This window comes from Convolutriloba macropyga, chromosome 2, assembly GCF_964194025.1.
Source record: "Convolutriloba macropyga chromosome 2, txConMacr16.3, whole genome shotgun sequence".
Taxonomy (NCBI): Eukaryota; Metazoa; Xenacoelomorpha; order Acoela; family Convolutidae; genus Convolutriloba; species Convolutriloba macropyga.
Window position 1 is genome coordinate 25,518,928 of NC_134469.1, and position 15,446 is coordinate 25,534,373.

Consider the following 15,446-nt stretch of genomic DNA (forward strand, 5'->3'; position numbering starts at 1 on the left):
AACGCTGTCGAAGCCGTAAAGCAAAATATGTTCGGTTGCGACTTCTTCGAAAACGAATAATATGTTATATGCCCTCTCACTATTGCGACCAGGTGAACAGTTGACAAAAAGAGAGGTGTAGAACTAAGAAATAATTTGCATTTTGAGAAAACGATTATTTTCGAAGTCATGAAAGCCATAAGCTACAAAATGAAAAAACTAAATAGTTTCGTTTATTCTTCCAAAAAAGCCCTTTAGACCAGTAAATATTTAGAATTTGTCTTACGTTTACAAAAAGAACGTCAAATATATACAAAAATCAAATTATTTTACCGGTTTTAGCAAAAAACTCATGTCGAAGACAGTAAAATCGTCACGAATTCCGTAAAATCTTTACATTTTGTACATATGGGCCTAATTTCGACACCAAAAATGTCATATGCGACCTTTAATTAACATGACTAGGTAACAAATACACACAAGAGAAACCATAATCCGAAAAAAAAACAAGTATCATGAAAGCCATCAGCTATCTACTCAACGAAAAATATAAGCTCATATAATTCTGCGTAAAAAGCGAACCAGGACTACCATTCTCCAAGAAAATTCAATCGACTAAAAGACAAAGTGAAAACGACAGTTAAAGACAAAAGTAAAAAAAACTCAATTACAGTGATCGAGAAAATGGTGTCGAAGCTCCTAATACCACAATCGTAACCTTTAAAGATTTTGTTTTGTTCAATAGTGCCTTATTTCCAACGCGATTATTGTGTTATGTGAACTGTAAATAGTGTGACAAAGCGAAAAAACGAGAAAAAAGCTTGAAACATGGGCAAATGCATAGAAAAAAGTGCGAAATCTGTTATCAATTTTAGCCTTTTGTAACAAAATTGACTAAATTTTTGACCAAACGATTGGAAAATCAGAATAAAAATAACGCAAAGCAGTCTCAATATTCACAAAAATTACACCTCGCTAACTCGCTCCAGAAAACATACCCGGAAGAACTCAGGAAAAGAATAGAAATCGTATCCCCCAAAAGAACTGGCTTTTCCTAAAATCTCTATGCAGAGCGCATCAATGCAGAGAAAACAACAGTCTCAACGAACAAAAGAAAACTTGCAAAACAAAATTAACATGAAAAATTAGGCGAATTCAATTTAATTTACATGTAGTACAAGTACACATGCAAACGAAAAACCGTTGTTTTATGCAATGAAAACAAGTTATCCAACAACAAGATCAGCCAGCCTTAATGAGCTCACAAACATTTCCCTTTAAAAGAAGGAAAAATGAGAACAAAATTGTGTAAAACTTTCAATTTCTTTGTCAAATCGCATAGAAAGAGACAACTGTGTAGCAAAAACATTTGCCTCCTTTGCAGTAAACAGGACCTACAGGCACGAGGCTCTAATTCAATTACCAATAAAATCAATGAAACGATACAAAAGGGCCAAAAATAGCATTAAGATAATTCAGCAAAATAGTTGAAAATCTTCAAATTAATATAAACAGAATATAATTCGAAGGCAGAAAAATCGTTTAATATCCAAACCAAGACGCCAATAATATTCTTAGACAAGAATAATAACTGATGAAAGCAGAGCTTATTAGAACTATAAGTCGCACGAAAATGAACGACTGATACAAGCTAGAAGGCGGAGAAGAAGGACGGAAACAAAACAAAAAGACTAGATCTTGATTTTTGAAATCAAATTTAAAAAAAAAGCCCTTTAGACCAGTAAATATTTAGAATTTGTCTTACGTTTACAAAAAGAACGTCAAATATATACAAAAATCAAATTATTTTACCGGTTTTAGCAAAAAACTCATGTCGAAGACAGTAAAATCGTCACGAATTCCGTAAAATCTTTACATTTTGTACATATGGGCCTAATTTCGACACCAAAAATGTCATATGCGACCTTTAATTAACATGTTGCGTAACTCTTAGGTTTTCAAGTTGCGTAACTCTTAGGATTACAAAAACTTTCAATCAAAGAAAACCTGGTTGTAAACATCGGTTCAATTGTAGAACTAGAGTGAGAACGAAAATGGAAATATGCAAACAAATATCGTATATGTACACAATGAGAACAACTCCGCTATTTTAAACGGATATTCAAAAGTCCTTCTCTACAATTAGAATTATTATCCTATATTCACATGAAATAAAAGTAAGGTATTTGTACAGTATTTACAATACATCAGATTTCAAAATATCTAAAATGATCGAAACTGAACCTTTACAAGGGTGAAGAAAAAGCTATAAACACAAGTTTTTGATAATTATATTTTTAATTAGATATCAACTGAAAGTATCCAATTGTTTTATTATTACCAATAACTATATAGGAGGGTATAAAGACCTTTCATTAGTCAATTTTTTTTGCGTTTACAAACAGAACAACACAGAGACAACAAACAAAAATTCAATTGAAACTTCAATCAAGAAATTCAATCAAGAAAACGCTGTCGAAGCCGTAAAGCAAAATATGTTCGGTTGCGACTTCTTCGAAAACGAATAATATGTTATATGCCCTCTCACTATTGCGACCAGGTGAACAGTTGACAAAAAGAGAGGTGTAGAACTAAGAAATAATTTGCATTTTGAGAAAACGATTATTTTCGAAGTCATGAAAGCCATAAGCTACAAAATGAAAAAACTAAATAGTTTCGTTTATTCTTCCAAAAAAGCCCTTTAGACCAGTAAATATTTAGAATTTGTCTTACGTTTACAAAAAGAACGTCAAATATATACAAAAATCAAATTATTTTACCGGTTTTAGCAAAAAACTCATGTCGAAGACAGTAAAATCGTCACGAATTCCGTAAAATCTTTACATTTTGTACATATGGGCCTAATTTCGACACCAAAAATGTCATATGCGACCTTTAATTAACATGACTAGGTAACAAATACACACAAGAGAAACCATAATCCGAAAAAAAAACAAGTATCATGAAAGCCATCAGCTATCTACTCAACGAAAAATATAAGCTCATATAATTCTGCGTAAAAAGCGAACCAGGACTACCATTCTCCAAGAAAATTCAATCGACTAAAAGACAAAGTGAAAACGACAGTTCAAGACAAAAGTAAAAAAAACTCAATTACAGTGATCGAGAAAATGGTGTCGAAGCTCCTAATACCACAATCGTAACCTTTAAAGATTTTGTTTTGTTCAATAGTGCCTTATTTCCAACGCGATTATTGTGTTATGTGAACTGTCAATAATGTGACAAAGCGAAAAAACGAGAAAAAAGCTTGAAACATGGGCAAATGCATAGAAAAAAGTGCGAAATCTGTTATCAATTTTAGCCTGTTGTAACAAAATTGACTAAATTTTTGACCAAACGATTGGAAAATCAGAATAAAAATAACGCAAAGCAGTCTCAATATTCACAAAAATTACACCTCGCTAACTCGCTCCAGAAAACATACCCGGAAGAACTCAGGAAAAGAATAGAAATCGTATCCCCCAAAAGAACTGGCTTTTCCTAAAATCTCTATGCAGAGCGCATCAATGCAGAGAAAACAACAGTCTCAACGAACAAAAGAAAACTTGCAAAACAAAATTAACATGAAAAATTAGGCGAATTCAATTTAATTTACATGTAGTACAAGTACACATGCAAACGAAAAACCGTTGTTTTATGCAATGAAAACAAGTTATCCAACAACAGGATCAGCCAGCCTTAATGAGCTCACAAACATTTCCCTTTAAAAGAAGGAAAAATGAGAACAAAATTGTGTAAAACTTTCAATTTCTTTGTCAAATCGCATAGAAAGAGACAACTGTGTAGCAAAAACATTTGCCTCCTTTGCAGTAAACAGGACCTACAGGCACGAGGCTCTAATTCAATTACCAATAAAATCAATGAAACGATACAAAAGGGCCAAAAATAGCATTAAGATAATTCAGCAAAATAGTTGAAAATCTTCAAATTAATATAAACAGAATATAATTCGAAGGCAGAAAAATCGTTTAATATCCAAACCAAGACGCCAATAATATTCTTAGACAAGAATAATAACTGATGAAAGCAGAGCTTATTAGAACTATAAGTCGCACGAAAATGAACGACTGATACAAGCTAGAAGGCGGAGAAGAAGGACGGAAACAAAACAAAAAGACTAGATCTTGATTTTTGAAATCAAATTTAAAAAAAAAAGCCCTTTAGACCAGTAAATATTTAGAATTTGTCTTACGTTTACAAAAAGAACGTCAAATATATACAAAAATCAAATTATTTTACCGGTTTTAGCAAAAAACTCATGTCGAAGACAGTAAAATCGTCACGAATTCCGTAAAATCTTTACATTTTGTACATATGGGCCTAATTTCGACACCAAAAATGTCATATGCGACCTTTAATTAACATGACTAGGTAACAAATACACACAAGAGAAACCAAAATCCGAAAAAAACAAGTATCATGAAAACTGTCAGCTATCTACTCAACGAAAAATATAAGCTCATATAATTCTGCGTAAAAAGCGAACCAGGACTACCATTCTCCAAGAAAATTCAATCGACTAAAAGACAAAGTGAAAACGACAGTTAAAGACAAAAGTAAAAAAAAACTCAATTACATTGATCGAGAAAATGGTGTCGAAGCTCCTAATACCACAATCTTAACCTTTAAAGATTTTGTTTTGTTCAATAGTGCCTTATTTCCAACGCGATTATTGTGTTATGTGAACTGTCAATAATGTGACAAAGCGAAAAAACGAGAAAAAAGCTTGAAACATGGGCAAATGCATAGAAAAAAGTGCGAAATCTGGTAATATCAAAGCCAGAAAAACAAAAAAAAGACAATTAAAACCGCAATAAACATTAAATCTTAATCCAGTAGGAAAAAAGAGATTCTTTATTTGCAGACACTAAGCCACAAGTTCACCAAATTAGGAGGAAAATAGTGCCAAATTTTAAGAAAACCCTTGTTTATTCGAAAATCATATAGTTTTAAAAGACAAAACACGCACAAGCTTTCGAGTAAAAAATTAGGTACAATAACTTGGAACTGTTTAAGAATCCAACTGGACATATCACTAGTGAGCTTTGATTTGAATTATTCTGTTCTTTAATTAACAATAAGATCAAATTTTTCTTTAAAAAAAGACCGACTGATTACAATCCGAAACATTGTTGTATTGTAACAGTTCAACGTTGGATCAAAATTAGCCTTGCTAGTGCTGTTCGTCCATTAAGAACACTTAATTGTTTCGAATGTTATAGATATAGCTAATTTATTAGGAACAAATATGAAAAATAAATACTGCATTTTTGATAATCATCGAGAAAAGTTAGAAAACGGCAAAATTTTAAAACTCTCAATGGAAGTAAAACTAGCCCCCTTTGGAGCTTACAAAGATTGTGTTAGTGGTTTTTGGGGCGTCTACTTCCGGCAAATTCAACCAGAGCGTACTAAAGGAGCTTATTTCGTGCAATTTTTGATGAAAAAGGCTGAATTCTGAAATCCTTAGCCAAAAATTTAGCCAAAAATTAAATCAAAATAGTCAACAAAACTTTTTTGTCTATGAAAATCAAATCAACAACACTATTGTTATCAATTTTAGCCTGTTGTAACAAAATTGACTAAATTTTTGACCAAACGATTGGAAAATCAGAATAAAAATAACGCAAAGCAGTCTCAATATTCACAAAAATTACACCTCGCTAACTCGCTCCAGAAAACAAAATTCAAAAAAAAATTCAATATCATAGTCTACGCTGGCCGGGCTTTTTAACGATGCCACTCACAACTGTTTACGATTAATATATCTCTCGATCAAAATTTACTGAAAAAACCCATTTGAGTATAATATAGTCCCCCCCCCCCCCACCAAAAAAAAGGGGTCGGAACAAGGGATATACGATTTGGTTTAAATGAGCCCACAGGGATTAGGCGATGTAGGTAGATCCTCAAGATTAAATTAGGACGTACGTATTATGAAACCGAATACTTGCATAATCGACAAAAAATGCTGAAATGCATAATAATTTTATATTTTGAATTGTCCAGTAATAATTGCGCTTCTCAGCTTCAACTCTGAATGAGACTACTCTGGTGGATCACTTATCTTCTCATCTACGATATGACGCAAAAACACAGTGATTAAAACAAACCTGATCCTATTGAACGCTAACAGCATGCATAATGTCTTAAGCAATATTGAATTTACCTAGATTGCAATATAAACTGGCGATCTGCAGTCAAATGAGAGATCTCCCCAAAGGTGCCATCTCCCCCTATTGGTTCAAACACAGACTTCCAACTCATGCAAATTCTATGTTCCTGAAACTAAGTGGTTCCCAAAGCTGGCTAACAAATTGTTTTGGCAACCACTCCATAAAAAATTTATTTTTGAATAATCTGTCGCACTTGCAAATAATTATCTAGACTTGGCCAAGACACTAAATCTGTAGCCTCTCCAGTCCCTTCAGCTATAATCGTTATTGTCAAATTGAAATGGTTAGATTTCAGGCGGCAGCAAATGACAACTTTGCCAGCTAGCTTTGTTGTTGTATCCGGTTTAAAGCCTGAATCCTTGAAGTTTTCAAGTTGCGTAACTCTTAGGATTACAAAAACTTTCAATCAAAGAAAACCTGGTTGTAAACATCGGTTCAATTGTAGAACTAGAGTGAGAACGAAAATGGAAATATGCAAACAAATATCGTATATGTACACAATGAGAACAACTCCGCTATTTTAAACGGATATTCAAAAGTCCTTCTCTACAATTAGAATTATTATCCTATATTCACATGAAATAAAAGTAAGGTATTTGTACAGTATTTACAATACATCAAATTTCAAAATATCTAAAATGATCGAAACTGAACCTTTACAAGGGTGAAGAAAAAGCTATAAACACAAGTTTTTGATAATTATATTATTTCATTTATTTGTTTTCCTCTGTGTCGCTTGAGGTATGTTTCGGTTGAATGTGTGATGAAAGATTAGGTGCACAGTTCCAACTCTACCTGTTGTTCAGATGAGAATTGGTCAGAGCTGCTGAAACATAATAAACGGATAAATTTATTGAACAAAACCTGACAGATGCTTTAAAAACCAGTGTAAATTTGTCAAATATGTAGCACAATTAAATTCTCGCATAATTATCCCAACTGAAAAAGTTATGTGAAGCTATTTTTGAAGTCACGACACCAAGGTGCACGATCTATTTTAGGTTAACACGTACCTCATTATTAGATGGAGAAAATTACCAGAAGTAGCGGAGGTTCACATAGAATTATACATAGCTGGAAAATTGCTAGAAAATAGCCACAATAAATTTGTAGATCTGCAGTCTCAAAGATTTAAAAAAAACAGACTAAAAACAAATTTAGTCTTCTCATTAAGAACTGAGATGTTAAATTTTGATCAGGAATCTGTATAACTTACTGCTGCTTCTATTAGCTGCTCTTAAATAACCTTCAATTAGATTCATATACACTCACCTGACCTTATCTCTTTGAAAAAAAAGAGTCAATTTCAGAGAGGAAGTCATTTTTGAGAGTAAGGTAGAACACGTGTCACCAAAAATCACGCGAATGAAAAACTCGCTCCACTAAGAGTGAAAAATGATGTCACGCAAGCAATTTAGTTAAAATTGCATGAACGATTTAATAAAAAGCAGATTTGAAGAACAAAAACCTTGAAGTACCAAAATCTTGACGAAAAAAAACATACCCGGAAGAACTCAGGAAAAGAATAGAAATCGTATCCCCCAAAAGAACTGGCTTTTCCTAAAATCTCTATGCAGAGCGCATCAATGCAGAGAAAACAACAGTCTCAACGAACAAAAGAAAACTTGCAAAACAAAATTAACATGAAAAATTAGGCGAATTCAATTTAATTTACATGTAGTACAAGTACACATGCAAACGAAAAACCGTTGTTTTATGCAATGAAAACAAGTTATCCAACAACAAGATCAGCCAGCCTTAATGAGCTCACAAACATTTCCCTTTAAAAGAAGGAAAAATGAGAACAAAATTGTGTAAAACTTTCAATTTCTTTGTCAAATCGCATAGAAAGAGACAACTGTGTAGCAAAAACATTTGCCTCCTTTGCAGTAAACAGGACCTACAGGCACGAGGCTCTAATTCAATTACCAATAAAATCAATGAAACGATACAAAAGGGCCAAAAATAGCATTAAGATAATTCAGCAAAATAGTTGAAAATCTTCAAATTAATATAAACAGAATATAATTCGAAGGCAGAAAAATCGTTTAATATCCAAACCAAGACGCCAATAATATTCTTAGACAAGAATAATAACTGATGAAAGCAGAGCTTATTAGAACTATAAGTCGCACGAAAATGAACGACTGATACAAGCTAGAAGGCGGAGAACAAGGACGGAAACAAAACAAAAAGACTAGATCTTGATTTTTGAAATCAAATTTAAAAAAATGAAGTAGAAAAATAGCTGGCAGATGATTGCCAGAAAATAAGCCGCAATAGCTTCGTAGATCTGCTATCACCAAAAAAAAAATTGTGATACGACTGATACAAGCTAGAAGGCGGAGAACAAGGACGGAAACAAAACAAAAAGACTAGATCTTGATTTTTGAAATCAAATTTAAAAAAATGAAGTAGAAAAATAGCTGGCAGATGATTGCCAGAAAATAAGCCGCAATAGCTTCGTAGATCTGCTATCACCAAAAAAATTCGTCTGTTCATTGAAGGCTGATATGTTATATTTTGATTAAAAATCGGTTTAAGTTTCTGCTGCCTCTGTTAGCTGCTCTCAAATAACCTTCATTTAGAGTGACAAAAACCTATTTGACCTTATCTCTTTGAATTAAATTAAATAAAAGTCAATTTCAAAGTGAGTAAGTCATTTTTGTGAGTGTGAGTCAAATGTGACCAAAAACTTAATCACGCAAATGAAAAAAACTCGCTTCACTAAGAGCGAAAAATGGTGTCACGCACGCAGTTCAACTGAAATTGCATGAACGAATGAACAAAAAGCAGAAGTGGTTGTGATGTCATATGGTCGTAACAAAAATCGCGACGACGAAATACAATGAAGGCCAATAATAGCCCCAGCTATCGTTGTGCGGCTATTAAAAACAAATTCCTTATTTAGCAGAAAACTACATGGCTATCCTCCTGTATAGATTAAAATGTAGAAAGTGTTCAAAAAATGGAAACAATAAAACATTTTGCAATAAAATTGCCAAAATTTTTACTAAATTTCACTCATGAAAAGAAACTTCAAATATTGAACGAAGAAGTTTAAATACTGAACGACACAAACCCTTTCAATTATTATTTTAAAAAATAGGATCCTGGACCGCGCACACGTCAAAACCGGGCTATCATGTGTACAATTCTATAGATATATAATAGTCCACGTTATAAAGAGGCCTTCAATGCATGTAATAGCAAAGATAAATTGTCATATGCACTCACTTTTGAAAAAATTGCATTAAGATCCAAAACCTAGCCGGCAGATTGCCCGAAGACAGCCGGAATAGACGCATGTGGCCTACAATGTCAACCACCAGCATTTTAATAGACCACTAGACTTTTTGGGTTAGATTCGGACTGTCATTTTTATGAGACAAGGAAAAAGCCCTAATGGAGCTTTTGCAAAAATAATATTCGATATTAAAACTCAAGACTCTATTACTCAGGAATTAGGGCATATAAGTATGGCACTGCTTAGATGCACACTATTGACCTTTAATTAAAAAATGTTCATGAAATTTAAATTCCATAAGTGAATTCAGAAGTCATTTTTTTGAGTGAGTTAAGTCACGCAATGACCTTTAATTAGCAATGAAGTCACGAACACAAATTTTAACTGCAAAGCAGTAGAATTCACTGAAGTCATTGGAAAAGACAATTCCAAGAAGTCAGAGTAAGACAAAGCAAAAATCAGTTAGACGAAGTTTAAAAACATAGCAGGACAAGTCCTGACGTACAATTGAAAGAAGTTTCATTGACTAAACAAAAAACTAGACCTTGAACGGACTATGAATGGATTGCAAAAACCATTTAGAAAAAAAGTGCGATCCGAAAAGTTGAAAAAAACAGTAAAAATCAAAGTGAAATTGCCGCATGTGAACAAAAAAACCACTAGCGAGAAAGCGAATTTTTGTTCAAACACCCTTTCCTCACTCTACTTTAAATTTAGAGCGAAAAATATTCACGCCGCAAAATCATTCGCTTTCTCTCTCCACTTCACTTCTTGTTTCGGCGTGACCAAAATCACTACTTGAATTTAACTTCAAAAATCATGAAAATGTGTGAACAGATCTTAAAAAAAAGACAGCGCCCCAAAACAATTCAAATTCTGTGAATTGTAAAAACATAGCCGGCAGATTGCCGGAATAGCTGCGAAATAGACTTGCGTGCCGTAAAATACAGATGGAAAAAGATACAGAAGTGAGTTGATAATAGTTATCGCCGCCGCCTATAAAACTTACAAGTTTATTTCAAAGGAGGTTGTTTTTGGGTGCAAAAAAAATTCCCTGTCGCGTCTCGAACCGGCGATCTCCGGATTAACAGCCAGTCGCCTTAACCACTCGACTGTCGGACCATACAATATGTTTTCTTACAATCAACTTTGTTTTAGCAACAGATTCTGTTTCTGAATAACCGCAATTTAGGTCACGCAGAAAGCGTGAAATCAAGCGCGAAAAAGCCATTTAAGCAGTGACGAGACAGAATGTTCTAGAACAAATGTAAAACGAAAATAAAGCGTCAGACGACGAAACAAAAAAAAAACCAAGAGCACCGCAATATAGCTACGCTCAGCTTACAGCTTCGCAGCTATAAAAAAATAGGAGCGCAATAATAGCCGCCTGGAATTGCTGATGCGGCTATTAAAAAAGGAAATTAATTTTAAAAAAGCCAAAATGAACTAAATTGTGAAATATGAGCTCATATAGAATTTAACAAAAAGTCGAAAAGCTATTAACTGATGGAAGCGCATGATCAAAAAATCTTCTTTCACTCAGAAAATATTAGTACACACGGCAATTTTATTCTCTTTCGCTTTTAGATCAAAACGCCGTCTGAACGAATAGTACTTATGATTAAAAAAAACCTTAAGAAAACCAATACTCCTCTTCGAGTGGTAAAAAACCAAGAGAAGGCCAATAATAGCCTCAGCTATCGCTTCGCTGCTATTATTAAAAGAAAAGAAGAGCCTCATTCTCCATTTTTGCACATTCCAGCAAGTCTCATAGAACTAACCTTTGGACCGTCTGGATGCGCTGGATGCCCTGGTAGGTCTAGTGTAGTAGGGACTGTCTTCGAAGCCAGTTGTGATTGAGGAGGCATTAGCTGCCTTTGAAGATGAGGAAAGGGAACTACTAGTGCCCCCACTGGGAATAGCCGCTTCATACTCGCTCGTGTTCACAGTCGAATGTGTTCGCCTGAAATTAGGAAGAATATTTTTCAAACAATAGGTTTTGCAGACGCCTCGTATACTCGAACAAATTCTACACACAGAAACGCTGGAAACAGGTTTTAGGAGCAACTCTGCAAAAAGTTCGAAGCATAGATTGACGTTTCATTTTGCGTTTTTTTTGTTTTAGATTTTCTGCTCCAAAGATTCATTTTAAACAAATTGCACTTTTAAACCAAGCCTATTTATTTTCAAGAGCAATGGAGATTGCTATAATTTTATTATTCTGCATTTTACACAAGGTACAAAAAATTATGCATTTAACTATACTCTGCCATTTTTATACTTTCCTTACCCTTGGTACTTGGTGAGAGCTGTGGCAGATGGCGTTCTTCCGTTGGATCTCTTCTGTGATGTGTTGGTATAGTAAGGCGAATTAGAGCTACTAACTCCTGATGAAGGTCTACTCAGCCTGCCCCCTCCCCCTCCTCCGCCTAATCCACTGGTGGCCGAATTTCTTCCTGCCTGTACGACTTCGAATTGTGTGCTCCCAGGAGTAGCCTGATAGGAACTGGAAGCTGCAACTCCTAAATGACTCAATTACGCAATAAAGCATGTACAAGAAACAAAAATATTTAAAGCATCTGAATCTGTATTTAACAACTGATTGCATTATTCTGTCACTTGGTACACTAGTTATTTAAAGAATTCCCGACATATAACATCCATTATCTTACAGGTAAAATGATCACAGAGTAGAAAAAAAACTAAATTGGCTGTCGTCTCAAGGTTAGCATACAAAACTCTGGTTGTAGCGAAAGTGGCGTCCGTCCCTAATTCTTTTTGTCAGTAAGTCCTAGGTTGGTACATTCTTGTGCTGGTACATAAATATCCTCCGATCTCTTGTAACATTTTCAGCATTTGCTAGATAACTATTCAGAGATGGTAACCTGTAACTATGGAGTAGGCAGACGCATGTGCATTTATGTCATCGCTCCCACGCCTCCCAACTGAAGAGTCGCCCGAATTTTCCCTGGGTGTAGTTTCGTAGATACCCTCATCGGTCGTCCTCCCAGCAGCCAGAGCTGTGCTGGCGTTACTTGCCGCATACTGGCGTGTCGCCTGTCTTTTCGCTAGCCTCTGTAACGCGTTGCTTATTGCATCTTCACTCTTGTGATAAATGGTCTGAGGTTGATGATGGCTCGATGAGTGCTTTGAGTGTGCGCCTGTCATTGTAATCGGAATCATTGTCTTTGTCAGATTCTCAGAATAGATCCTGGCTGCCGCGTCCAACTGGGCCGAGTAGGGCCTTGGTTTCTTTCCACGGTTCATTGGAGTAGCCACAGCTGAAGAATAGATTATTAATAGAATTAATAGAATAAATAGAATTAATAGAATTTGTTATGATTATTGTGACAAACAAACGCAACTTAGTCCATGCAATGCCTATATGTGTGAATTGGCTGTTCTATGATGCGATTGAAATATTAAGCGAATTTGGGAACTGCTTCTTTATACCTCAATAAAATAACATTGACTAAATTTCACGATTTAAATTCCATAGTGGTGTGTATATGCATTTGAATGACAAAGAAACAGTTACTTGAACTCTTAATTTGAAAAATTTGGGAGAAACACCTTTAGCAGATGAAACCCTATTAGTCGTTGTTCTATTCGTATTAGTCGTATTGCTCGTTGCAACGGTCATAGTGGTACTTCCTTCGGACTGCGAGTTTCGATACGTCCGCGATGATGATTGGGCAATCGAATTTGGTGTCATCATGACGTCACCACTAGCCGAGGGACCAGATACTTCCGTTGCCATCGACATAGAGGAACTAGGTCCTCCCCCACGTGACTGGGTTGAGGAATTGACGTGTCCAGGGTATGGTCGCTCCAAGGATCCTGAGGGGGAGGGGCTACTGACGAATGGGGCACCATGTGAGGAGGCATTAGACATGCGAGAAGCAGGACTACGCTCCATGAGCCGCGAAGGGCGATTCGATACCGCATTAGCTAAAGTGCAGGCACATTCACAAATGCTGATTAACCACACCACACATGATTCAAGACAACGCGAGCATGCATGCAATATTGTTTACGCTCCGATGAAAAGTTGCAGTCAAGCTATAAGCCATATCTACTGCATTACAATGAAATTGATTCTAGAATGGCCCTTTCATTTTAATATGCTCAATCCCTGATTGTAAATTCATCAACGGTTCATATGCTACAAATTTATCAAACACATTTCAACCTATAGTAGTACATGGAGGCTCAGTAATTTGCTCCCCCACATTATGTTCCGACTCCGCTCATCTACATTCTTTGCTTAAATATCTGCCAAAACAAGCAGAGATAGGAAAAGTCAAAACATAGCTGGCAGATTGCCAGAAAATAGCCGCAATAGCTTCGTAGATCTGCAGACTCAAAAAAACAATAAGAGAGGCAGACCAAAAAAATTCGTCTTTTCATTGAAGGCTGATATTTTATATTTTGATTAAAAATCTGTATAAGTTTTTGCTGCCTCTATTAGCTGATCTCAAATAACCTTCATTTAGAGTGACACACACCCATTTGACCTTATCTCTTTGAATCAAAATGTAAATAAAAGTCAATTTCAAAGTGAGGAAGTCATTTTTGAGAGTGAGGTAAGTCAAGTGTGACCAAAAAGTTAATCACGCGCATGAACAAAAAAACTCGCTCCACTAAGAGCGAAAAATGACGTCACACATGCAATTCAGTTGAAATTGCATGAACGAATGAACAAAAAGTGGCTGTGACGTCATATGGTCGTAACAAAAATCATGACGACGAAATAAAAAAAACCAAGAGAAGGCCAATAATAGCCCCAGCTATCGCTGTGCGGCTATTAAACAATACAGGTTAGATTGGGCCTTGTTTCTTTCACTAAAATTAACAAGTTAACACCTAATTTCGTCAAACAACAAAAACTATATTCTGTGTTTAAACTGATATGCACTTTTCAAACACAACTTCTTGCAACAAAGCTTCATGATTATCAGTACAGTTAATCTCTACTTAACGTAATTAGGCTTTGCAATCTTAAATAAGATAAATCAGGTGTGCTAGAATAAATTATTTATCGATTGACCAAAAACCCCCAGCATGCGGTAAAAGGCTGCAGGCACAAACTCCGAAGCAAGTGTTAGAATTGAATGGAAAAGTGCTGTTTGACCTCGACGATGATCGTATAAAAATCGAGGAAGACAACTCATTGGAAAACATACGAGCAGAGGTCCCTTAGAGGACTTAGAATCAAAGAGGACGAAGATTACGATTCCTTCCAAAGGAAAAGAAACGAAAAAATTCGGACAAGGGACAACTCCATTTTCTCCGAAATACAACGATGTCAAATTTATTCGAACAAATCAAATTTGTCGAAAAACTTTCACCATTTTTTTTTATCACACTCAATAATTTTGAGAAAAATCATCGAGAAAAAGGGACAGAAAATGACATTTTGCGAAATAAAAACTTTTTTGAAAATTAGTGGCGTCAAAGGCAAAAATAATTTGACCTGAAATGAAGATAAGAAAACGTAACTGCACTATAAAGTCAGTAACCATATCATTTTTTTCAGAAAATAAAATTGCAAAAACAACTTAAAAAAGCATCGTGGTGATTAAGAGAAGAACAGTCCTTCACAAAATGAATTCATGTCTCGTCCAAAGAGTTTCGGTTAATTGCATACATAGAGGCCATAATGGAGTAGGGCTCAGCCACACTGCAAAGCCCTCATCACGTAGCCTATTTTCCCCATTTCTGTGGCCAATCGTAAGAACAAATTGTGCCGATCGAAAAACGCATAAAAAGGCGAACGAAATAATATAAACGCAACGAATCGCATGCTGTTGATAAGACAAGAATCAAAAAAAATTATCGATTGGAAACTTTATATATATTCACTTAAACCTCCGTAGCAAGCCCACTGGCACCCGTCATTAACCAAATTCAAAGGTAACAACACAAAAAAAAACAACAAAAAGAGGCGAAACCCAAAACCACACTTAAAAATTCACAAAAACAGTTCCGATTACTTTCAACTTAAAACAACACATAGTTTA

General features: G+C 35.1%; 2 protein-coding genes across 11 annotated transcripts in view; one reads left to right on the forward strand and one right to left on the reverse strand.

Moving 5' to 3' along the window:
- LOC142358570 (BTB/POZ domain-containing protein KCTD12-like) overlaps positions 1-15,446 on the forward strand; it is a 554,440-nt gene that overhangs the window by 206,472 nt on the left and 332,522 nt on the right. The gene's annotated exons all lie outside the window — the stretch shown is intronic.
- The window catches only part of LOC142358558 (tubulin polyglutamylase TTLL5-like), a 100,036-nt gene continuing 91,166 nt past the window's right edge, over positions 6,577-15,446 (reverse strand). For 7 of the 10 annotated variants that reach the window (XM_075409957.1, XM_075409954.1, XM_075409956.1 and 4 more), the window contains 5 exons: positions 12,997-13,374; positions 12,309-12,704; positions 11,714-11,945; positions 11,205-11,386; positions 6,577-7,002 (listed from right to left, as the gene is read on the reverse strand). In XM_075409957.1, coding sequence (XP_075266072.1) covers positions 6,968-7,002; positions 11,205-11,386; positions 11,714-11,945; positions 12,309-12,704; positions 12,997-13,374 — 1,223 coding nt within the window. In that variant the 3' untranslated portion in view covers positions 6,577-6,967. The remainder of the gene's footprint in view (positions 7,003-11,204; positions 11,387-11,713; positions 11,946-12,308; positions 12,705-12,996; positions 13,375-15,446) is intronic. The other 3 variants (XM_075409953.1, XM_075409951.1, XM_075409960.1) reach the window with 3 other exon arrangements.